Source organism: Pipistrellus hanaki, assembly GCF_964339955.1.
Source record: "Pipistrellus hanaki genome assembly, chromosome: 16".
NCBI lineage: Eukaryota > Metazoa > Chordata > Mammalia > Chiroptera > Vespertilionidae > Pipistrellus > Pipistrellus hanaki.
In genome coordinates this window covers 21,744,086-21,769,405 of record NC_140518.1, presented here as the reverse complement: position 1 = coordinate 21,769,405, position 25,320 = coordinate 21,744,086, and the positions used below count along the sequence as shown (strand labels likewise).

Sequence of the window (25,320 nt, the reverse complement as noted above, 5' to 3'; positions counted from 1 at the left end):
GACTGGGATTTTATATTTCCAAACTGGTGTCACAGAGCTTTCATCAGAACAATAAGACAAAGACAAAGCTAATAATAATGGTGTAATCTGCTATTCCAAGATATAAAAACAATATCTGAAAAGCAGCTCCCTCCCGCTGCTACGCCGCACTGCGCTGCATGAGGCCAGGACCCAGGACTGACTTCCACCACTCCAGCCAGGACCCTAGACTGGTGTTCGGTCGTCCATCCAGACGTTTAGGTCATGACAGATCCTGGCTCTTTATATACCAGGATATTTTATTATAATAAATGCTGAATGAATAAAACAAGCAAAATGTGAACTGAACTCAAGTCTCCCTTCTTCAGAGACCTCAACATAAGGGAGGCAGCATAGTATGTTCTAATAATATCAGGAAAGATTATATATACTAGGAAGTCAGGACAGGGTGGATCTAGTTAAGAGTCCTTTACTAATAAGATATGTGATCATGAGAAATCATTTCAGGTCCCTCGGCTTAAGATTCTTCATTAACAAAATATATTTAATAAAGTCTCTGTTGTCTAGTTCATGAAATGGTATCATTGGTGTCAAAGAGTAAAAATGAAAGCAGTAGGATTTAAGTGTTACTACCTAAGGCAACAGCAATACCTGCTTTTCAATTCTGCCAAACTTGGACTAAGGCAGGTATTGAAAGCTAAATATAGGGAATGCAAGTAGGAAATCTGTCAAACTTCAATCTTAGGTAAGCTGTGGCCATCTACCAAAAGTCTAACATAGTTAAATGACAAGGGCGTCCAGAGCCAAGAATTCACAAAATCAGAAAGGAGCAATGACTAATGAGTCTAAATTTCCCCACTACTCAGAAAGAATAACCAGCCTTCCTTATGTTGATCCATTCAAAATGGTCTTTTAGATCTTCCCAGTCACAGACCATGAAACATCCCATATCTCCCTGTGAGGCATTTCAGAGGACTTGTCTTTAAGTCATGGATCAATAGGAAAGCAACACATGATCCCCAAACTTCTTTTTCTGAGGCTCCTCCCTTTACTCTTCACATGCACCTTTTCCTCTGAGCTCACTAGGGCAGGACAAGCCCTAACACCAAGCTCTTACCAATTTCCAAAGCCACAGTCCATCACAGCTTCTAAAAGGGCCATTTCTTCTTGAGCAGTCCAGCTAGGGTCAAGAACAGGAAAATCTGAGGTCTAAAAAAGAAAAGGTTTTGCCTAAGAATAGATATAGAAATGGAACCTAGTAATCTCGACTATAATACTTATTTATGTCCTTTTTCAATACCTATTCTATTTTACTAACTATTCTCATGGTGGTCTACCACCTTACTCCTATTTCTACCATCTAGGTTCTCCAAAAATATTATTACCCATAAAGTCCATGTAACTCATACAGAAATATAAGCATTTTTAAACTTAGCACAAAGGTAGAGATAAATATTATAGTATGTTTCCATTTAGGTAAGAAAGGAGGAAACACACGAGGGTGTGTAATTTATAATGAAAGAATAAACATACATAGTAGAGGAATCTCCTGTAAGTAAACTACATCAAGCCTTAATTAAATTTTTTTCACTTGTAATGCTGATGGTAAGACACCCATGGAATTACACTGGTGTCAGAATAAGCCAAAGGAAAATGGTCTGGTTAAATGGAAAGATCTAGAGTTTGGCTTAGGGAAAGGCCCTGACCCCTTGTTAATCTTTGGTTAAGGCTATGTTTGTGTATTTCCAGAAAACTCCTCCAAGCCCGTGTGAATTCCTGCAAGGAACATTCAACATGCATCTGAGAAAGGAACTGACCAGACTACTCCAGCTACAGATAGCAGTAGCCCCAAGCAACACGCTGAAGATAAGAATTGGTAAGAGAACAGAGACAGAGGAGAAACAGTCCAGAGATGACCTGGGGGATGGTGAAGAAGCCTTGCCATGCTAGCAGTCATCAGTTGTGCGATGGTGCAGGATGCCCTGCACAAAGCCAAAGAAGGTCAGATCTGCACTGTCACTGCCCATAGTTTGACCACCATTCAGAACTCGAATATCATTGCTCTCATGTCACAGGGGACAGTGACTGAGAAGAGAACCCATAAAGAACTGATGGCCCAGAAAGGAGCTTACTACAAACTAGTTCCTTAGATGCCTGACAAAAATTTTAAAAGGACATGAAAGAACTTTTCCTTTTCAATGGATCTCCCTACATTTGACTCTTAGCATAACCACTATTCCCTGTCTCATTCTTGTTCTTATTATATGTTTAATTCTAGTCTGCAGATGTGAAATGAAAAGCCATAAAACTCAGGCCCTGCAGGTTGCATACACCTTTCTAAATTTATTAAGAAAACAAAAAGGGGGAAATGCCGGAGGCTAAAACCAACAGTTATTAGCATATTATGCAAAAAGACCCATTGGAAAGCCAATGGACTTTGATATTCAGCATAATATTGCCAGGTTGTGGGCTCAATGGCTGAAGGCAATTCCCTAACCTGATAATCCTTTCACTGTTTACCAAATTTTACCTTTGATATGCCTGCATGTATTCCTAAAGGGCAAATGTGTATTCAAGTGAATAAAAGCAGACAGGACCCAGAAGATGGGGAGTTTCTCCACTAGAGGAGCCAGCCTTCTAAATTTCTTGTCTAGTGTTTTCATTTGTGCATGGCCCCTTCTTCAGATCCTGAACCCTGGCCGTAAATGAATATGGCAATACATTTAAAAGAAACACTTACCTATGGCAAAAGGAGGGAGGAAACAGTGGAGAGGACAGGAATAGAAGCTAGACTCTGAATATTCCTTGTTTTGCAGATTTGACTTTGAAACATCAATACTGTATGTAGTTACTAAATTTTAAAATTGTAAGAATTAAAAAACAAAATGTCACAAGCATGAATTTATTTTAAGGCATAATCACACAGAAGGAAATTATCTCAATTGACTTTAAAATACAATGATTTGTACATCTGTAGAATATACCTTAAAAGTTAAAAGATACTGCCTGGCTGGTGTTGCTCAGTGATTTACATTTTTAAGAAGCTACCCAGGTGATGTTTCTCCATTAAAGTTTAAGAATCACTGGTATAGGTAAAAAGGGTCTGATAGAAAGTGTTGCCTTGACTTGTTAAAGGTTCTAAGAAGTATAAGATAAAAATAGGCATAGAATTCAGAAACTTAACACATCACCCACCAAAGCATGAGTAATTTCCAAAATTACAGCACTGTGAGGTAACAAAAGTACTGAAAACCATTTCAAGTTTTCTGAGACTTCATATGCCAAAAATAAATAAATAAATAAATAAAATCACATTTTTAGTGGCTTCATGAATAGAAAGCCAAAATTTGGTCATTATTCCTACTGAAGGAAAGATGTAGAATAGATAGGACTGGTAGAAAAAGAGGGACTATTAGTAACCTCCAAACACTCCCCAAAATGTTTGTTTAGGTGTTGAATATGTGAGAAGGATGTAATCATTAGTAAATGGACTTGGAGTGAAACTTAGTACTCCTAGCATTAGGCAAAAAGCACTGTGTCCAGAACTGCTAGAGAGCTCATGGTTATCTTACAGTGAATAAATATCAATCTACTCAACATATACTTAATTATTAAGGAATTATTTTCACAATTCAAATGAATAAACGTGTATTCTGGCTCAAGATATTCTTTTGGGAATTTGGGAAAAATAAAACAGCTTTCTGAAGATCTGGTAACCTTGATGAAATGCACTCAAAGCCAACGCTACTCCAACCACACTTTATTCATTTTGCAATTAACAAATAGGAAAAAAATGTATTGATATGAGAAGATATTCCACATCATATGTTATAATAGAAATACCAATTAAAACAATTACCACTGTACACCTATTAGTATGGCCATTAATTCAGAATAGATAACACTAAATGCTGGTGAGAATGTGGAGTAACAGGAACTCTGACTGCTGCTGGGAATGCAGAATGATACAGCCACCATAAAAAGATCAGTGATTGCCAAGGGTAAAGGGGAGGGATGGATGTATAGGCAGAGCACAGAGGATTTTTAGGGCCATGAAACTATTTTGTATGATACTATAATGGTGGATACATGATATTACAAAACTTCAGACTGTACAACGCCAACAGTGAATGCTAATGTAAACATGGAATTTGTGTGATAATGAAGTATCAATGTATTTTATCAATTATGACAAATGTTTCACTCTGGTGGGGCAGTCTTAAGTGTTTGTGGGGGCCAATAATATACACTGAGTGGCCAGATTATTATGATCTCTGAACTCTAATATTAGAGACCCAGTGCATAAATTAGTGTATGGGTGGGATCCAGCCAGCCTGGCCAGGGGGAGGGGACATGGTGGTTGGCCAGCCTGCCTGCTGGTCGAACTCCTGGTCGAGGGGACCATTTGCATATAAGCCTTTTATTATATAGGATATACACTGAGTGGCCAGATTATTATGCCTCCAGAGATCATAATAATCTGGCCACTCAGTGTATAGAAAATCTGTACTTCCTACTTAGTTTTACTGTGAAAACCTATAACTGCTCTAAAAAACAAAGTTTGATATAAAAAATGCATTCCAAGTTTTACAATTAGTGAAGAAAGTAGTTAGAAGACAAAGTATTTAGAGAGAGGTTAAGGTATGGCTAGTCAGTTGGCTGCCAAGAACTCTTATTAAAGAACATTTTTTAAATTAATTTATTATGGATGGGGATCTGATTCTCATCATTGCAGGCTCAGAAATTCATCTTAACAGGGCCACACAAATAAGACTCAGAGATGCCAATTCACCCTTTCTAAACTTTTAAGAGACTGAGGCAGATATAGTACAGTGCTGTAGTAGGCATAATTCTAAAAATGACTCCCTTCTACCCCAAGGATTCCTGATCATTCAAACACTAACTACATATTCATGTGAATGAACTCTGCTGATGGGACTAAGGCACTAATCTACTGACCTTAGAATAGGAAGAGTGTCCTGCACTACCCAAATGTAGAAAAGGGAGGCATTATTACTATAAAATAAATGCCCCAGCCAGCACTTTCCTGTAAGAAAAACTACATGGTTAACTACAAGTTATTATCTGATAACTGACAAAAAACTATCTTGACAAAGGTATATAGACCTGCCAAGCAGGTACGATATTACTTTGGCTTACTAAAGTGCCCATTCCTTTGACTAGAGCGTGGAAATACACTGCCAACATCTGCCTCTCATTCCCTCTTTAAGAGGTGGTAATACAATTAAGCAAATTACAGCCGATTCTTACTCTGGCCTATAAGCCAGTCTGTCTCTTCAAAATGATTTTATGAATTACATCATTTCACTCTATGTTCACTTAAAACTTAACTTCAAAAAGTTAACTAACTTTTCTTATGGAAGGGAATAGAGTACCAGGCATAAACATTATGAGTATCCACATGCACCATATAAAAATACCATTAGCTAAAACATCGACAATACATCTATTTTGTTTTATTAATTAACCTAAAAAGCAGTGTAGCCCAGCCAGTATATCTCAGTGGTTGAGTGTCAACCCATGAACCAGGAGGTCATGGTTTGATTCCCAATCAGGGCACATACCTGGATTTCACAGTAGAGGGTTAGGTGGGTGCAGGAGGCAGTTGATCGACATTTTTCTCTCATCGTCGTTTCTCTCTATATATATATCCCTCTTCTTTTCTCTCTCCAAAATCAATAAAAATATATTTAAAAAACAGCGTAATTCTTATGTCAGTAAATGTCAAAAAGTGCTTCCTTTAAGTTCTTTCTAAATTTGAAACAAAAATCTGAGTATTTAAAATGATTTTTGGACTTAATAATGCCTTAGAAGATCCATAAAACTGAAAAATTTACTGGGTGATGATTACCTAATTTAGGAGAGGAGAAAAGAAAAGAAAAAGAGAGCCTTGGAGGTGAAGAAAAAAAAAGACTAATTCGCATGTAAGACTTGAAAAATAAACAGAAAAACTAGAAAGAAAAATAAACAGAAATTCCCTGCAACTTCATCATTACCATTATTTCATAAGTATGATCACTTTGATGCTTCTTGTACTCAAATCCTCGAGTGAAACACTGCAAAAAAGAGGAAAACTAAGTTACCAAAAAGCTACTTTTTGAGACACTTTCTTAAGAGACAGTACCCTGGCGAGTGTGGCTCATGGGATGCTTCTTCCAATCAATAGTGTCTTGAATAAAAAAATATATGGTATTTGTTGTGTGACCTTGAGCAAATTACTTAACCTTCCCCTTGCTTGAGTTTCTTCTATAAAATGGAGAAACCATAATCATATTAACTTTATTGGGATGTAGTGATGATTTAAGAGTTAAATCATGTATACTAGTAGTACCTAAAGTAGTGCCTAGCACAGAGTAAGCGCTTATAATTAGTATTACTATTTCTACCATCATCCACAAAATGGTTTGTTACCTTGTCTGTCACCTGCCCGAAGATCACTCTTCAATAAGACAATAGGCATTGTGTCATAGGTACTATCAAAAAGAATAACTCTCCTGTTCTGTTCCTGTAATCTCAATACTTAATTCCACTGGCTAAAACAGTGTTAAGCATTAAGTTGATACCTCTGTGAAATATGGGCACACTTCGTTTTACTGTGCTTCATATTATTGCACTTTACAATGATGTGTGTTTTTTTTTATAAATTGAAGTCAAGACCCTCTACCAGCAAAAAGATTATGACTTGCTTTATTGTGAAAGTCACTTTATTATGGGGTCTAGAACCAAACCTGCAATAGCTCTGAGATATGCCTGTGTTCAACAGTCTACCTCATCCATCTGCTCTGTTCCCCAACTTTTCACTGGTAAAATGTATCCTGGAAGATCGACGGGAACAGATTTAATAAGATATGGGCCTTCTGAGCAATTGATAGTCATCTCTGAATTTATTACATCCATAAAAAAAACCACCTAGGAGAGGCAGGCCTCTCCTTAACTAGTTACCTGTAAGCAGAGGAAAAAAGGTGGTGGCCCACATTCTGCACACTTGATGTAAGGCTCCATGAGGTAGGAGGAGCAGCCTCGGCAAGGTGGCTTATCAGAGGGATCACCTAGAACAAAAAGAAAAAAATATATACTAGCTTCAAAACATCTTCTGATTATCTTTAGAGCCAAGAGGGTGAAAATCTGCAAATGACTATACTCCTAGTGAGCTATGATGAAAGTTCATGGAAACAAGAGCTCATTCTAAATAAGAACACACAGAAATTATGTTCCTTTTTTTTCAGGGTAGCTTTGTTCCTCCCTCCAGAGTACCTACTGCTTTAAACGGCATCTACGTAGATATGTCCCCTACATAAGAAATTTACAAACACAGTGTTTTAACTGGAAGTTTCATAACATGTTTCTCAGGGGGAAAATGCTCATCCAACACTGGCCAGGGCTTCCTCCTTCTTTTTTAATGGATGAATAATACTCCATCATATCAAATTACCTAACCTAATGGTTCTCAACGATCCTCTAGGAAAGCATTCTGGAAATCTGAGATGCTTTTTTGTTGTCACAAGGACTAGGGAACACGACTGGCACTTAGCCGGCAGGCACCAGAGATGCCTGAGACATTTCTCCACAACAAAGAATTGGCCTGTATCTGCACAACTTTCAAATGTCCCACCAGGTATTCAAGTAGCTAAAAAAAAACCTACTCAAAATTACATGACCAAGAACCCAGTTTCATACTACATAAAACAAAATGTTTTTGATAGTTTTTATATTGAATTTCCCAGAAAAGCAACTGCATGTACTACCAGAGATTTTTATCTTGTTTTGTTCAGAACTTTACCGAGTTATTCAAGCTTGTGGTATTTGAGTCACCAACACATCACACATGAATCATCCATTGTGCATGTGTAGTTGTAAGATGCCGTGATTCAATATATAATCATGTCTAAACATATTGAGGTGCATATTTTCTTATTATAAATTCCTTCTCTTTTATTTAGCCTTTGTGTTATAGTTAGGGCATTATTGTTTTTATTTCTTTGAAATCATGGTTGTAGATATGTTATGTTATCTATGTATTTAACTTCCAAACAGTAAAAGGGGTTTTAAAAATATTATTTTAAAAAAATCACCAGGTCTCATAAGGTTGAGAACAACTAATTTACACAGTTATTGGTGGACATTTATAATAATCGTTTCCAATTATTTACTATTATAAAGAATGCTGAGATGAATGTTCTTGTATATACAACTGTTCACATTTTGTTCCTTAGGATATGTATTTTCCTAGAACTAAAACTATATAGAGCATTAGGCAAATGCTGACTAGCCATACTTTAACCTCTCTCTAAATACATATCTTATTAAATCTGTTCCCGTCAATCTTCCACTTTTTTATAAACTAGGAGTAGAAAACTTTTCTATAACTTAGCAGTAGAGAAAGGATTTTTTTTATCATCGTTCAAAATCCAAGGGAATAAAAGGTTAATAAAGTTGAGTGCATAAATAAAGCCAACAAACAAACAAACAAACTCTTTCTTGGCAAAAAAAACACCAGAAGCAAAGTAAAAAAAGCTAATAGGTTGAAAATATCTGCAAATACATCATAAAGGGCTAAAATCCCTAATATTTCAAAGAACTTTTAAAAATTGAGAAGGGCCTGGCCAGTGTGGCTCTGATGGCTGGGCATTGTCCCGTGCTCTGAAAACTTGCAGGTTTGGTTCCCAGTCAAGGGCACGTGCCCGGTTGCAGGGAAAAGGGTATTTCCTTTTTTTCTATCAGACATTATTTCTTATCAAGGCATCACAAATGTGTTACGAGGAACCCATCTGCTTTTTAAAGAAATCCATCCAGCCCAGCCGGTGTGGCTCAGTGGTTGAGCATCAACCTATAAACCGTGAGATCCTGGATTCCTGGCCAGGGCTAATGCCCAGGTTGTAAGTTTGGTCCCCAGTAGGAGGCATGCAGGAAGTAGCCAATCAATGATTCTCTTTCATCACTGATGTTTCTATCTCTCTTTCCCTCTTCCTTGCTTTTTGAAAACAGTAAAAAATTTAAAAAATTAAAAATAAAAAAGATAAATCCATCTTCAGGTTAATGACACTATGTTTGGTCCATTTGATCTTAGTTTCCTTATAAGATCTAGCGTGATATATTTGTGTCATATATTCAGTGGGCAATCAATAATAATTGATTTTACTTTGAGTTGATACTTATTCCTTTAGGATCAGATTCACAGGGCTTTAACTTCAAAGTGCTTATTTTTCCTCTTTGATCAAATTCTACTTCAGTTTGCTATTAATATTCACCTGAGACTTGTGCACACAGTACTTACTGCTAAAGGAACCCAAACGGTCCATTCTTTAATTGGCAAAGACTGTTGTTTTGATCTTCCTCAATGCAGTGTCCCTTCAAGAAGATTTCAGAACTGGCCAACACTCACCAAAGCTGGACGACCCCCTATGAGCAAACAAAGGTTGCACTTGGATCAGGAAATAATTCAAAGGGACAAGATAAAGAGAAATTAATGCAATGTACTCAACTCTATTACAAAACGAGTTCTGTTAACATCAAGCAAATATTTTATCTCTAGGAGCCTGTTTCCCCCTCAATAAAATAATTTCTACCTCCCAGAGGTGTTGTAAGGATTAACTATCAAAATCCATATAAATGATGTACCATGGTGCCCATCCTATAGTAAGCCCTCTACAAAAGCTACACAGTCCTAATAGTCAGCTGTGGGTTTTCTCTGCCCGCATCACTCCTCTCCTTAGCCCCCTTCCTTTGGAAACTGACTCTCAGACATTTCACGTGGTTCAGTGGGGTTGCCACTTAAAATATGTCATTCTCTACCCTCCCGCTAGCTAAAGCAACCAGATCTCCTCGTAGAGAAATCTGTATCTAAGACATTCAAGGACAGAAGGCAGCTGAAGCTCAAACATTCATTAGTCAAATATTTGGTCCATGAGCTCTGGCTGTTGAGATCCCCATCTCCAAAGGTGGCCCAACTATGTTAGTATTTTTTTTTCTTCTTGTTTCTCTAACTTTCCAATACTTTAATTTGAATTCTGTTGCTAGAACCCTATCTATTAGAACAGCGGTCGGCAAACTCATTAGTCAACAGAGCCAAATATCAACAGTACGACGACTGAAATTTCTTTTGAGAGCCAAATTTTTAAAACTTAAACTATATAGGTAGGTATATTGTTATTAACTTAATTAGGGTACTTCTAAGCTGGCCTTTGCTAAAACCTCAAGGGGCCTAAGAGCCGCATGTGTATTGGAACATACATTTGTTCAGTTAGTTACTCTTTAAATATTCAATAGGTATGCCCAATGTACAGTTTCTTCCTAAAGGCAAAATGAAATCATATTTCACACTAAGCCAAGAAAATAGCCCAAACGGTGTAGCTCACTGGTTGAGCATGGACCCATGCACCAAGATGTCACCAGTTCGATTCCCAGTCAGGGCACATGCTCAGGTTTCAGGCTCGATCCCCAGAATGGGCGGTGCAGGAGGCAGCCTAATGATGTTTCTTGCTCATCTCACTCAAAAATGTTCCTTCCTCTCTCTCTCTAAAATCAGTAAAATAATTTTTTTTTAGTCACTGTGGAGTAAAAGTAACAAAAACAAAAACAAAAAACCCACATCCCTCCTTCTATACTCTCATCGTTGTTACCTCTCTCTTTTCTGGTGTTTTTCACATTCTAATTTGTTTTTTTTTTTTTTTTTAATATATTTTATTGATTTTGTACAGAGAGGAAGGGAGAGAGATAGAGAGTTAGAAACATCGATGAGAGAGTCATCAATCAGCTGCCTCTTGCACACCCCCTACTGGGGATATGCCCGCAACCAAGGTACATGCCCTTGACCGGAATCGAACCCGGGACCTTTCAGTCCCCAAGCTGACGCTCTATCCATTGAGCCAAACCGGTCCCGGCCACATTCTAATTTGTGAGGATTATTTCTGCATGCATATTTCCCCAAATTTTTAGACTAAATAAAAGCAGAGACTACATCCCATACAAATTTGTATGCTTTAAAAGTACCAAGCACACAGAAAGAACCCAGTAAACACAAATGTAATAGACAAATGTCTTTTTTTGCGGTGGGCCAAGGTAAAGAAATTCTCCCTCTGCTTTATTCTCAGGAAAAAGTCTTTCAAGAAAAATGAATTTGGCAACGGGTATTATGCACTTGATAATACAACAATGACCAACATTTACTGAACTTCTCTCATATGCCAGATATTGTGGTACCACTGTATGTGGATTATTTCTTTGAACCTTCTGAGGCATGATGCTGTTTCAAAGGAAAGGAAGCCCTGAAAGATTGTCACTTGTACAATGCCTTACAGGTAGGAAACAGTGGCACCATTTCAACAGAAGGCTGAGAGAGAGAGGTTCAAGTTAAGGATGTATAAACAGTCTGATAAACACTCGATGTCATAAGCAACACTCCTATATAATAAAAGCCTACTATGCTAAGTGTCTGGTCATCTGTTCAACCAATCAAAACGTAATATGCTAATGATATGCTAAGGCTGCTCAACCACTCACTCACTATGACATGCACCGACAACCAGGGGGCAGATGCTCCAACTGGTAGGTTAGCTTGCTGCTGGGGTCCAGCTGATCAGGACTGAGCGAGATGGGCCTAACATGCCCTGGAGCCCTCCCTTGGTCCATCCCCAGGTGGCCAACCTCCCCAACCCCAATCATGCACCAATGGGGTCCCTCAGCCTTGCCTGCACCCTCTCACAATCTGGAACCAGTTTTGGCCCGATCCCACAGGCCAGGCCAAGAGACCCCACTGGTGCACGAATTCGTGCACCAGGCCTCTAGTCTATAATAATAAAAGCATAATATGCTAATTAGACAGGATGTCCTTCCAGCAAAGCTGGGGCTGCGAGAGAAGCCGGACCTGGGTGCCAGAGGGAAGCCAATACCAGCAGCCAGGAGAAGGAAGGACCTACTCTTGCATGAATTTCATGCATCGGGCCTCTAGTATTTCAATAAGCAGAATCTTCTTTCTTCTTCTCAGGAGACATTTCTGACAGTAACACCCACGAAAGGATGAGTGCTAGCTCCAAATCAACATTTACCAAATTCAAACACATTACGGGGGAGGTCGGAAGGCACGCAAACAGCAGCATTCGATGCGGGGCAGAGAGGGCAGGTGCCGGCTGCGGAGTTTTGCAGACAAACTTCAAATCCTCCCTTCGTTCCTTATTAGCTGTAGGACCTTGGGCAAGTCATTTTACCGGAGCCTCAGTCAGCCTGAGCTGTAAATAAGGAAGCTTAAGTGCCTACTGTAGGTGTAAAGCCTACGTGAAAACCCAATGGAAACGGGGGTGAGGGCGGGACACACAGAGGCTGTCCTTAGTTTGGGTGCACATCGCATTGCAGAGACAGGAATGCAGAGTCTGAGGCAGCGCGCAGGCACCCCAGGCTCGCCGAGGGGCGGGGCCTGAGGGCGGGGCCTGAGGGGCCATGCATGCCCCGCCCCGCCCTCCCCGACAGCGCGACGTGGCCGGGCGCCTCCCTCCCGCCCGCCTGCCCGCCCCCGTGCCGCGTCTTCCCGATCACCTGGGTCCGCACCCTGATCCCGACCCCCCACCGCACCTCGCGATCCTCACCTCCTTTTCGTCCCGCTACAGGGGCTCGAGCCCGCCGCCGCCGTCCCGCAGCGCGCCGCGCCTCACCGCGCCGTGCCCCCTCCTCCACGCCGAGGAGCAGCCAGCCACGTGCGCGCCCTGGGCTGCGCGCGCGCTCCCGAGCGGCGCAGGCGCGAGCTCGCCCCGCCGCCTCGCGCCCGCCGGCCCCGCCCCCTTCCCTCGGGGGCCTTCGCGCAGCACTGCGCGCCGTCGCCACCCTCGCGGCCGGCGCCCGGGCCTCCGCGCGAGCCCGCTGCTGCCCTCTGGCAGAGGCCGGGGAGGACGCGGGGGAGCCGCCTGCCTGACTCTGAGTCCGACCGGTAATCACTTTCCCCGGCGCGTGCGTTGCGGGTCGCCAGAGGCTCGCCGGGGCGAAGTGACTGAGGATCGATCCCCTCCCGAGTGCCCTCCGTGAGGCCGGCTGGGCCGGGCCGGTACTGCCCTGATTTTTTTGTGTGTTTTTAACATTCGCCTCTGGAATCCGGGTGTTGAGTGCTGCTCATGGATTTCCCAGGCTGAATGGTTTCAGGGTGTGCGGGGTACGTTTTATCCCGATGCTTCTGAACAGCCGACGTGATCTCCTTTGGAGAGAGCCAGCCCCTCTGTGGTCTGCAGAGGCCCGGATTGAGGCGCATTGATGACAGGATGTGGTGGTCCACTCTGATGTCAATCTTGAGGGCTAGGTATGTCCTAACTCTTACTACTAATAATAATTCTTCTTATAATAGCTACCCTATGTCGAGTTATGTATTGCATGCCAGGCATTGTACAAAGGAGGTTACATGCATGGGCTCATTTAATCTTCCAAAAAACATCGTTGTGAAAGGCACTATTATTTTCCCCATTTTCCCGGTCATTTTACAGGTGAAGACATTTAGACTCCTGTTTATAAATAATTTGGGGTCGCACTGCTACAAAGGGCTGGCCAAGGAGATGCAAACTGTGGTCTATCTTAACCTTGAGGCTGGTACATCTAGTTAGAAGTTTGTCTTTCATAAAGTTGCCTAACCTTTTTTAGAATTTATCTACATGGCTTATGAGGCTTTTTTATTCCTTTTTCAGTATGTGAGAGACAAGTTCATTGTAAAAAAAAAAAAAAAAAAAAAAAATCAGAAAATTCACGTGAGCAAAAAGAATGTGAAAAGCAGCTCTCGAATGTTAAACTGTTAACATTTTGCTATATACTTTACAGACATTTTCCTGTGCACCAATAAATATAGAGTCGTTTTACATTTGTTGTATCCTGAAAACCTATTTATTCACTCAACAAATATTTAATGAGCAGACATTGTTCTGGGTGCTAGGAATTCAGCAGTGAACAAGATAAAGTCTTCCTCTTATAATAGTGGGTAAGGATGATAATAAGCAATCCTGTATAATAAAAGCCTAATATGCTAAGTGTCTGGTCAGCCATTCAACCCATCAAAATGTAATATGCTAATGATATGCTAAGGCTGCTCAACCACTTACTATGACATGCACTGACCACCAGGGGGCAGATGTTCCCACCGATAGGTTAACTTGCTGCTGGGGTCTGGCTGGGGACTGAGTGAGACAAGCAGACACACCCTGGAGACCTCCCTGGGTCCCTCCTCAGTTGGCCAGCTTCCCACATTCCTTCCCAGCCCCCATCGTGCACTGGCGGGGTCCCATGGCCTGGCCTGCGCCTTCTCACAATCTGGGACTCCTTGGGGGATGTCGGAGAGCAGGCCAGCCCAAGGGACCCACTGGTGCACAAATTCATGCACTGGGCTTCTAGTAACAGAATATATTGCTAAATAAAGATAATGCCCAGTGATATGTCAAGTTTTATGGGGGGCTGGAAATCAGGATAAAGGGCTAGGAAGGATGTGGGGAATGCTCTTTTAGGTAGGATAGACAAAGAAGGTATCTTAAGGTAGGATCACATCAGTAGAAATCTGATCATTAAATGAGGGAGGCAGATATGTGGATTTCTAGAGGGAATCTATTTTAGGAGAAGAAACAATGGCAATTGGCAGTGGCCCTAGGATAGGGGCTTGGTTAGCATGTTGGAGAAGAAGCAAGGAGACCCTATGACTGGAGCACACCATATTAGAGAAATAAGGTGAGGAACATAGGCAGAAGCCCTATCATGTATCATCTGATTTTGGATTTGGTTGGACTTTGGATTTTATTGGGACAAGAGAGAATACAGCCGAAGCCGGTTTGGCTCAGTGGTAGAGCGTCTGTCTGCGGACTGAAAGGTCCCGGGTTCGATTCTGGTCAAGGGCATGATTCTTGGTTGCGGGCACATCCCCCGTAGGGGGTGTGCAAGAGGCAGCTGGTTGATGTTTCTCTCTCATCGACGTTTCTAGCTCTCTATCTCTCTCCCTTCCTCTCTGTAAAAAATCAATAAAATATATTTAAAAAAAAAAAAAAAAAAAAAAAAAAAGAGAGAGAGAATACAATGGAAGGGTTGAGAGCCCAGGAGTAATCAGATTTGCTTTAAAAGGTTTTCTCTGGAAGCTGTGTGGAGAATAGACGGCAGAAACATTTAAAAATGCCCTTTAAAGCATGAATTGCCCTTTTACACAGCAATTGTTCAACAAATGGTTTATTAACATTGGTGTTTCACCTACATATTTATAACCACTGTCACATTCTCCTCAAAGAGGAGATAAGGTCAAATACTTAGGACTTACCTTCATGTCTTTTTCATCTAAACTGACTGGCTAGGGCATATATCCAGATCTGGACATCATGGTTGTCAACAACCTGAATATGAGTTATTAATGTACAGTTGTGGAAAAATAGTCCCACGTAATACTGGGATCTACTCATTAAAAAAACATTGCGTTTAAACACCTGAAAATTACCCTTCCTCTTCGGTTGATGTTAGGCCCTCATTAGGATTCTAAGCCCCCGTTTAGACATTGTGCTTAAGAAAGATATGGAGAAATGGAAATGCACAGTGCGAAGGATAGCACTGATAAAGAACAGAGATTTGGAGGAAAACAGAAGTTCTTTTTTAAATCTGTGTTTTATAATAATCTGAGTGAAAATGACATACGGTATAAGCGTTTAGAGCTCAGAGGAGAGGCCAGGACTAAAATTGTATAATTGTGTTAGAACTGTTTCTTTGGATATGTGTCTTCTTTAGCCAGAGCTTGAGGACAGACACTGTGTCTTTTCTTCTTTGTGACCTCAGTGCCCAGAAGTGCATCCTGGATGAATATTTGTGAAATGAGCGAGTAAAGGCAAAGGTATGGATGAAGTCACTCAGGCAAAATGTATAAGGTAAACAGAGAAGATATCCAATCTTTACTTTCCCTGGAGGTTCAGGCACCTGAACATGGCTTACAAGTAGGGTGACTATAAGTTCCAATTTGCTCAGGACAGTCCTGGTTTACTCCTCCTATTGTCCCCATATAATTAGTGATATTGTCTCATTTCACTCTCAGAAGTGTCTCAGTTTGTACAATAAATTACCTATATGGTCACTATTTGTAGAAGGCTCTTCACGGCCTAGTGTCTTCCTATTTCTGTGTCATCACTGCCCCATCTCACATTTTATTCTCTGGCCGGACGGAAGCCCCTCAGCTTTCTCTTATGCACTCCGTTCCTCCCAGGCTTCCTTTACCAAGGTACCTCCACTTCAACTTAAACATCCTTCCTCAGGAACGCCTCTCCTGGCCCCGAGTCTGAGTTAAGGAGAGCCTTTAGCTTCCAGTGCAGCTCGTATTTAACCTGGCATGGCATAGAGAACTGTCTTGTTCCCCTCACTGAACGTGTATAAAGGAATCTGGAAAAAAAAACACCACTGTCTATCCTTTTTAAGTTGAGATTTATTAATATTCAAGATTAGTTCATGTTGGGTAATATTGTGGAAAACTGAACTTTAGGACTTAGCACATTCTCCAAGCGATTTTACTCATAACTAATTTAGGAAATTGACTTTGAAACCAGGAAAATTGTACATACTGTCAGGCTCTGTGATGTGACTGCCTAGTTAAAAAGGAAGTTAGCAGTAATCAAGATTTACATAATGCTATGATCATCACACAGAGTTTTCATATTCAATTCCAGAATATCCTAACAACTCTTTTTTAAAAAAATATATATATATTTTATTGATTTTTTTTACAGAGAGGAAGGGAGACGGGGAGAGAGTTAGAAACATCGATGAGAGAGAAACACTGATCAGCTGCCTCCTGCACACCTCCCACTGGGGATATGCCCGTAACCAAGGTACATGCCCCTGACCGGAATAGAACCCGGGATCCCCCCAGTCCACAGGCCGACACTGTCCACTGAGCCAAACCAGTCAGGGCCAACAACTCTTCAACTACTAAGTTTCAGTGATTGGAATCAAAAGTGTACTTTCTGAACTTCCCTCCCTCCCTATGGAAATGATTCTCTACCATTTTTAATACTTACTATGGCCAGAGTGCTGAAAGACTTTATAAACTTTATTTCATCTAATGTTCTTCCTATAAACTGAGGTGGCTTTCTGTGTTTTATTTGTTGTTGTTGCTAATCCTCACTGGTTTTTAGAGAGAGTGGAAGGGAGGGAAGAGGGGGGAAAGAAAGAAAGAGAGAGACATCTATCATTTGTCTCCCGCACTCTTAGACCTTGTCTGGGGTATTCCAGGTTAGGTCCATTAAAATCAAATTGACCCAGGTCATGGGGAAGCCCCCGTCTCCACAAGATTGCCGTACAGGAAAAGACCCTTGAGTGGGAAAGCCCCTGTCTCCACAAGATTGCCGTACAGGAAAAGACCCTAGGAAAAGATCCTAGGAGACATAGGTTGAAAGGACAGCTGACTCTTAAGGGAGAAGTTTCTGTGAAAATCGCCCTGAGGCTGGGTTCCCTGGGCCTGCTGGGAGAATAGGTATTGCTTAGGGGTTAGGCTTGGCTCTTTGGAGGTAGGCCCCGCCCTTCAGGGTTGGGTTCGGCTCTTTGGGGCTAGAAAAGAAAAAGCAGATCTGTCCAAGTGTAACTAATACACTTTCTCTGACTAGTTAAAAAGGAAGTTAGCAGTAATCAAGATTTACATAATGCTATGATCATCACACAGAGTTTTCATGATGCTACCCCATTTCTTCTGCCGCTTCCTATCTCACTGACTGCTTTTTTTTTTTTTTTTTTTTAACATATCACGTTTTAAAAAAAAATTTCCCCCCAATTTTTAAAATATATTTTATTGACTTTCTTCAGAGAGGAAGAGAGAGGGATTGAGAGTTAGAAGTATTGATGAAAGAGAAACATCGACCAGCTGTCTCCTGCATACCCCGTACTGGGGATGTGGCCACAACCAATGTACATGCCCTTGACCAGAACCAAACCTGGGACCTTTCAGTCCGCAGACCGACAGTCTATCCACTGAGCCAAACCGATTTCGGCTAAAAAATTTAAATATATATATATATATATATATATATATATATATATATATATATATATATATTTTAATTGATTTTATAGAGGAAGGGAGAGAGAGAGATAGAAACATCAATGATGCAAGAGAATGACTGATCGGCTGCCTCCTGCACGCTCCACACTGGGGACCAAGCCCACAACCCAGGCATGTGCCCTGACCGGAACCGAACCAGGGAACCTTCAGTCAGCAGGCCAGCTCTCTATACACTGAACCAAACCGGTTAGGGCTCACTGACTGCTTTTGACCTACAAAAAGTGCAGGATATCAGTGTCATGATTCACCAGGCTTTGGGTAGAATCCAAAAAGTCAGGAAAACTAGGAATGTATTGTTGCTATGTGACTTCTGTTTATCGGAAAACTTTAAAATGCCTACACAGCAACCTAGCTACATACTTTTCAGCTTACTATATAGGGCCTCCACCTTTTGACTATCAAATAGGCTCCGAAAATATTTTGCATCATTCGATGACAGGCAGTTTATATTCTTTGCAACCAACAAGTGCCTAATGTTTTAACTATGGTTTGTAAGGAACCTGACACAGTTTAATTCAGGGGTCTTCAAACTACGGCCCGCGGGCCACATGCAGCCCCCAGGGGAGTCTGATCCTGCCCGCCAGGTTTTTTGGGCAGTGAGCGCAGCCAAGGTGTTACAGTAGGAATTAGTAGTTCATATAGTCCGGCCCTCCAGCTCTCTGAGGGACCGTGATCTGGCCCCCACTTTAAAAAGTTTGAGGACCCCTGGTTTAATATAATTTAAAAAGCATGACTTTAAAACTTTCCTTAATCTGAATCCTGTCACCAGCTTTTACTACCTTTAAGAATTAAAGCAAGTTATTAAAAAAAAAAAGAATTAAAGCAAGTTATTATCTGTGCTTCTTTCCTCATATGTAAAATGAAAAATAGAACACTTAATAAGAGTTTTATGATGGCTGAAACCGGTTTGGCTAAGTGGATAGAGCTGTGGACTGAAAGGTCCCGGGTTCAATTCCGGTCAAGGGCATGTACATTGGTTGTGGACACATCCCCAATAGGGGATGTGCAGGAGGCAGCTGGTCGATGTTTCTCTCTCATCGATGTTTCTAGCTCTCTATCCCTCTCCCTTCCTCTCTGTAAAAAATCAATAAAATATATTTTTTTAAAAAAGAGTTTTATAATGATGTGTGTATTCATGTACCTAATTCATGGTGGTAGATAGATCCTATATAATAAAAAGGTAATGTGCAAATTGACCCTAAAGGCCAAATGACCAGGAACAACAGGTCACTTTGATGTGCACTGATCAACAGGGGGCAGACACTCAATGCAGGAGCTATCCCCGGGTGGTCTTTGTGCTCCCACAGGGTGAGCTCCCCTCAGCCACAAACCCTTGGAAGCTGGCCTAAGCCAGCAGGTGAACATCCCCCGAGGGGTCCCGTACTGCAAGAGGGCACTGGCCGGGCTGAGTAATAACACACACACACACACACACACACACACACACACACACCCCGCACCCAGTGCACGAATTTTTGTGCACCGGGCCTCTAGTAAATTATAATGGTAATTTTAATTCTATAAATGCTCCATGAAATAACCCTGGGGCTTGTTTAGAAGTTGTTCTAGATTGTAGGTTATGAGTTTGTTCACCAGTTGGGGCATGTACAGGAGGCACCATCAATGTTTCCCTCTCCCTTTTCCCCTCTCTAAAATCAATAAACAGCTAAAACCGGTTTGGCTCAGTGGATAGAGTGTCGGCCTACAGACTGAAAGGTCTGGTCAAGGGCATGTACCTTGGTTGCAGGCACATCCCCAGTAGGGGGTGTGCAAGAGGCAGCTGATCGATGTTTCTCTCTCATTGATCTTTCTAACTCTCTATCCCTCTCTCTTCCTCTCTGTAGAGAATCAATAAAATATTTAAAAAATAAAGTAAGATCAATAAACATATCTAGAACAGAACGCGAAGCAATGAAACAGAATTTCTTTCAGCTCCCCGCTTCTTTAGTACTTTTATCACTACAAAACTATCAGAGTGGCCCTGGCCAGTATGGCTCATTTGGTTGGGCACCCTCCTGTGCACTGAAGGGTTGCTGGTTGGGGCATATGCCCAGGTTGTGGGCTGGGGGTGTGTCAGAGGCAGCTGATTGATGTTACACTCTCACATTGATGTTTCTCTCTTCCCCCTCCTTTCCAGTCTATCTATAATAATTAAAGTGTAATATGCTAATTAGACCAGATGTCCCTCCAGACATCCTTCCAGATGACCTTCCAGACAATACTGCAGTGGCCAGGGGCTGAGGCAGCTGCTGCTGCGGCAGGACCGAGCCCCTTGCACAGATTTTGTGCATCGGGCCTCTAGTAAATCAGTAAAAATTAATAACACAAAACAAAAAAGTAACAGAGTGTACATTATCTGACAGGTCATAGGGAAAATGCAAAGCTGTAATCAAGGACAATTAATCCTGACTTACCTTAAATGCAGAACAAACTCAGGAGCTCCGTCCCATTTAATTAATGTAAATAGTGAACAGACTTATGTATTATGATCAATTAACTATAAGACTGTTCCTCACAGTACAGAACAATTTCTTTACTATTGTTACAAGGTTAATCTGATGCATATTTAATGATATATGTAATTGTTGTGCTACATGATGATTAGACCTCAAATGCTAAGCTATTTACATAAATTACTGCAATTGGTTGTTTTCACACAGCCAAACACATTTTTTTGGTGTTTGCTCACTTTATTAATTTTCTAGAACCTATAATAATGGCCAGGACAACAGTTTTCTCTGAAACCCTTTTCTATTTAATCACCTGTTCACACACACAGATAAGCTATTGTTAAGCAAAGTTCACAGCTACCTATTCAGTGCTAACAGGAATTCCCAGTCTGGGGTGTGGTGAAGGGAGAAACTTTGAGTGAAGGGTTTCCAGTGAGTCAGCTCAAGTGAAGCAGCTCAAGCTAAGCTGCTCAAATGAAGTAGTAAAGTAGCCTGTATTACAGGTCTAGTGCTGCCAAGTGTTATAGCTCTAATGTTGCAGTTCAAGCTTTATAGTGGCAAGCTGGGGAAATGCAGCAGAAAGTGCACTCCATCCTAACAGAGAGGAGGCTGGCTTATATAGAAAGAAGTTCTTGTCTCTGTCCCTGACTGGTCCATTTCTATGCAAATGAGGACTCCAAAGTCACACAGTTTTGTTCCAAATTGCACTGTTCTGTTTGACCAGCTCACACATTCTGGTTGGTTGTTGTGGAACTGCTCTGATTGGTTAGTAACTTATGCAAATGAGGATATGGCGGCACAGCTCCAATTGGACAGTAAGGTCTTAGTCCCATTGGTCCAAATACAATACCAGGAGTTTCTTTATGAAGTGAGGTCAGGAGCACAGTGCAGGAAGCTTGGCAGCTCAGTCTATGGCTTTCCCTGACATGCAGTATGTGTGAGAGCCTTCTGTAATCAGAGGCTGTTAGATTCTGGTTATGAATTTGGGCCCACTTCATCACAAGGAGCCTTTGTTGGCAGATATTCTTCCTCCAGGTTCACACTCTTCAAAATGGCACTGCAGGGTTCTCCTCCCTACTTGGCACTGAAAATAGCCACTGCTCAAAGCTCTCTTTCTGTGTGTGTGTATATATATATATATATATATATATATATATATATATATATTTTTTTTTTTTTAAATATATTTTTATTGGTTTTTCACAGAGAGGAAGAGAGAGGGATAGAGAGTTAGAAACATCGATGAGAGAGAATCACCGATCAGCTGCCTCTTGCACACCCCCTATTGGGGATATGCCCGCAACCAAGGGACATGCCCTTGACCGGAATCGAACCCGGGACCTTTCAGTCCGCAGGCTGACGCTCTATCCACTGAGCCAAGCGGTCCTGGCTATTTTCTTATTTTAGGCCTTAAAAACCTTCTAAGGAAGGCATTGTTACTCCCATCTTACTGATGTAGAAAATGATGGCCAGAGGGTAAGCAGGTAGCATAGTAGAGATTCAAACTTCTACCCCCAACCTCTAAACACACTTTATACAATCTTAGAAGGTAACGGATCCCAGCAGAGATATGTAACATTTTTTAAGGAAAATCAAATGGCTTCTGAGAAATACAGAATATTACATTAGTGCCTCATTATCTGTGGTCTTGCTTTCCATGGTTTCAGTTACCAGTGATCAATCATGGTCTGAACATATTAAATGGAAAATTCCAGAAATAAACAGTTCATGTTTTAAATTGCATGCCATAATGAAAGCTTGCCCCATGTCCTCTGGCCCTCCTGGGACATGAATCATCCGTTTGTCCAGCTTATCCCAGGTTGGGATGGAGAGGAGAGAGACATCACATTCACATAACTTTTATTACAGTGTATTATAATTGTTCTATTTTATTACTAGTTATTGTTAGCTCTTACTGGACGTAATCTATAATTTAAAATGTGTCATAGGTGTGTATGTATAGGAAAAAACGTAGTGTATATTAGGGTTTGGTATTGTCTTCAGTTTCCGGCATCCACTGGGAGGTCTTGGAACACATCTTACATGGATAAAAGAGACTACGTACTATATTCCTGAATACTAATCCTTTGTGAAACATGTTGCAGTCTGCAATGTATTTCTTTTCTTTTCTTTTTTTTTTTTTTAAATATGTTTTATTGATTTTTTACAGAGAGGGAGAGAGAGGGATAGAGAGTTAGAAACATCAATGAGAGAGAATCATTGATCAGCTGCCTCTTGCACACCCCCTACTGGGGATGTGCCCACAACCAAGGTACATGCCCTTGACCAGAATCGAACCCGGGACCCTTCAGTCCACAGGCCGACGCTCTATCCATTGAGCCAAACCGGTCTCGGCTGCAATGTATTTCTAATGTAATATTCCTTAATATGCAAATATACCCATAAATAAGCAACTGTCAGGCTTTGAAGCTCTGAGTCCCATTGCCTCCAAGAATCTATTTTCTTGGCTGCATTTAAAAACCTATTGACAGGTACGTCTAAAAATCCCACAAAACAGAACTGACAACATGATACATGTCAGCAACAATGTAACATTGAAAAAAATTTTCTATCCACAGTTGGTTGAATCTGTGGGTGTAGAACCCAGATTCAGAGGGCCTACTGTATAGTCAGGAATACAAGACTGTACAACTCAATTATAAAAAAACACAACATCACACAATAGGAAAAAAAGGGAGAAGTTATAAGCAAGCACAAGAAAACCTGAAGCAAATAAATACATGGAAAGATGCTCAACCTCACTAGTAAGCACGAAAATGCACATAACAACAACAACAATATACTACATGCTTTATAGTCATCATATTGGCAAAAATTTCAGCCTGAGATTTCCAAGTTAGGGTGTGGCATAATAGAGACTCTCTTTACCACTGGGGCATTGGAAAACAATATGTGTTTAGCAAAGTTGAACAATGAATTCTACTCCTTGGCATATGTCCTAGACATAAACATGTCTAAGGAAATTTATTGTAGAATAAATAAGTTAAATTGCTATATGATATTATTGTTTTGTATAGCCTATGTCTTCAAAGTCAGTCTCTCTTCTGTTGAATGTTTGATTCTTCTAGAGGGCAGTTAGAACTTTACCCTGTATGCCGAAACCGGTTTGGCTCAGTGGATAGAGCGTCGGCCTACGGACTAAAGGGTCCCAGGTTTGATTCCGGTCAAGGGCATGTACCTTGGTTGCGGGCACATCCCCAGTGCGAGGTGTGCAGGAGGCAGCTGATCGATGATTCTCTCTCATCGATGTTTCTAGCTCTTTATCCCTCTCCTTTCCTCTCTGTAAAAAATTAACAAAATATATATATTTTTAAAAAGAACTTTACCCTGTAGCCTGCACTATTTATTCATTTTTGGTGCAGTAAGGAGCAGTAGTAACTCGAATAAATGCTAAAAGCGTCTTCTGGATATCATCTTTTTTTGGGGAGACCATGACACTATATCTCTGAACATGTCTTTCTCCATACTATGATAAGTTTTAGAAAATAACTTAAAATAGGACAAAATTCGGCTGTTGTGAATTGGGGCACTTATAGCCATCATTTAGGGCACATATAACTTCTTTCTCATTTGTTATTTTTGCCCACTGCTTTTTTCCCCCCAGAGGATGAAGTTGGTAACTTCAGCCACTGGGTGGCGCAAATTCACCAGAGTTTGGTGAAAGTTGGTAAATAACAGCTCAAAGTGCACTAGTTGTTACACTGTAGCTTGTGAAGCAGAGTTAGGTAGAAGAAAAAAGGCTTTGGGGGCTGAAACTTAAGTATAGACATGGATCTAAATCCTCTGGGAGTGAAAATTAAGGGAAATTTTTAGTATTGGGTGACTGGCAAGTCAGGTCACTGAATAAGGGAAAGAAAAAGAAGAAAAGGAAAAGTGTTAGAATACAGAGCAAGAAGAGAAAGATGAGAAAGAAATATGAGAAGCACAGGCTGGATGGCTCAGTTGGCTGAAGCATCATTTCGTACACCAAAAGTTTGCAAGTTTAATCCTCAGTCAGTGCATGCAGGAGGCAACTGATTGATGTGTCTCTCTCTCCCCCTTCCTCTTAAAGTCAATAAAACATATCTTTGGGTAAGGATTAAAAAATAAAAATTAAAAATTAAACATTTAAAATATCAGAGGGAAAAGCATGTAAGTCTAGAGAAATGAATTCAAGTGTTACCAACAATTACAGATGGCCTTTCATTGGTTAACCTTTAGCAGCTTTGATGTAAAATAAAAGTTACTTCATTTTCTCCTAGAAAGTCAGGTACGTATGATATCCTCAGCTATCCATTTAGTAGTATGATGTTACCAACATTTTCTGAATATCTACTATGAACATAGTGCTTTGTTGGCTACAGAGTAATATGGAGATATACAAATGTAGATGTAGAGAATACACTACAACCTCCAAGGATACAAACTAGGAAGTATACATAAAAAGATAGATGGCAACTCAAGGCAACATGGGGGGCGTTGTATGAACTCTAAAATGAAATCCTTTCTGAGAGTGGGAGAGGAGGTGTGGAGGATCAGAGTGTGAGGGGAGGAGGAGCCATAAGACTGTCAACTTGTGCAGGACAAAAAAAGAGAAGCGTTCCTAGTCCCTAGCCATAAGTCCATATAGCAGGTCTTCCTTAGAAAATGCCTAGTTCTGCACATATACATAGGAAAAGTGCTCTAGGTCAGAATTTGCTGGAAGGTATTTAAAGAGGCTCAAAATCAATGTGGGAGCAGGGCAAGAACAATTAGGACTAGAGCCACCTTTTAAGTCCCTCTGTGATTAGTTACCTCTTGCACCACCCTGGGTGTACAGAAAAGAGGGGATCTTAATTG

The 25,320-nt window shown here is 40.9% G+C and overlaps 2 protein-coding genes across 3 annotated transcripts in view; one reads left to right on the top strand and one right to left on the bottom strand.

The window, feature by feature from the left end:
• The window catches only part of TADA2A (transcriptional adaptor 2A), a 35,679-nt gene extending 22,959 nt beyond the window's left edge, over positions 1-12,720 (bottom strand). Inside the window, exons 1-5 of one of the 2 annotated variants that reach the window (XM_084864216.1) lie at positions 12,579-12,720; positions 9,275-9,399; positions 6,943-7,049; positions 5,997-6,056; positions 1,097-1,188 (exon numbers count right to left, since the gene is read on the bottom strand). In XM_084864216.1, the coding sequence (XP_084720342.1) occupies positions 1,097-1,188; positions 5,997-6,056; positions 6,943-7,049; positions 9,275-9,299 (284 nt within the window). In that variant the 5' untranslated portion in view covers positions 9,300-9,399; positions 12,579-12,720. The remainder of the gene's footprint in view (positions 1-1,096; positions 1,189-5,996; positions 6,057-6,942; positions 7,050-9,274; positions 9,400-12,578) is intronic. The other variant, XM_084864217.1, reaches the window with a different exon arrangement.
• Positions 12,721-12,827: 107 nt separating this feature from the next.
• Positions 12,828-25,320, top strand: part of ACACA (acetyl-CoA carboxylase alpha) — a 246,989-nt gene continuing 234,496 nt past the window's right edge. The window contains exon 1 of the mRNA XM_084864172.1: positions 12,828-13,279. Within this exon, the coding sequence (XP_084720298.1) occupies positions 13,242-13,279 (38 nt within the window). The 5' untranslated portion in view covers positions 12,828-13,241. The remainder of the gene's footprint in view (positions 13,280-25,320) is intronic.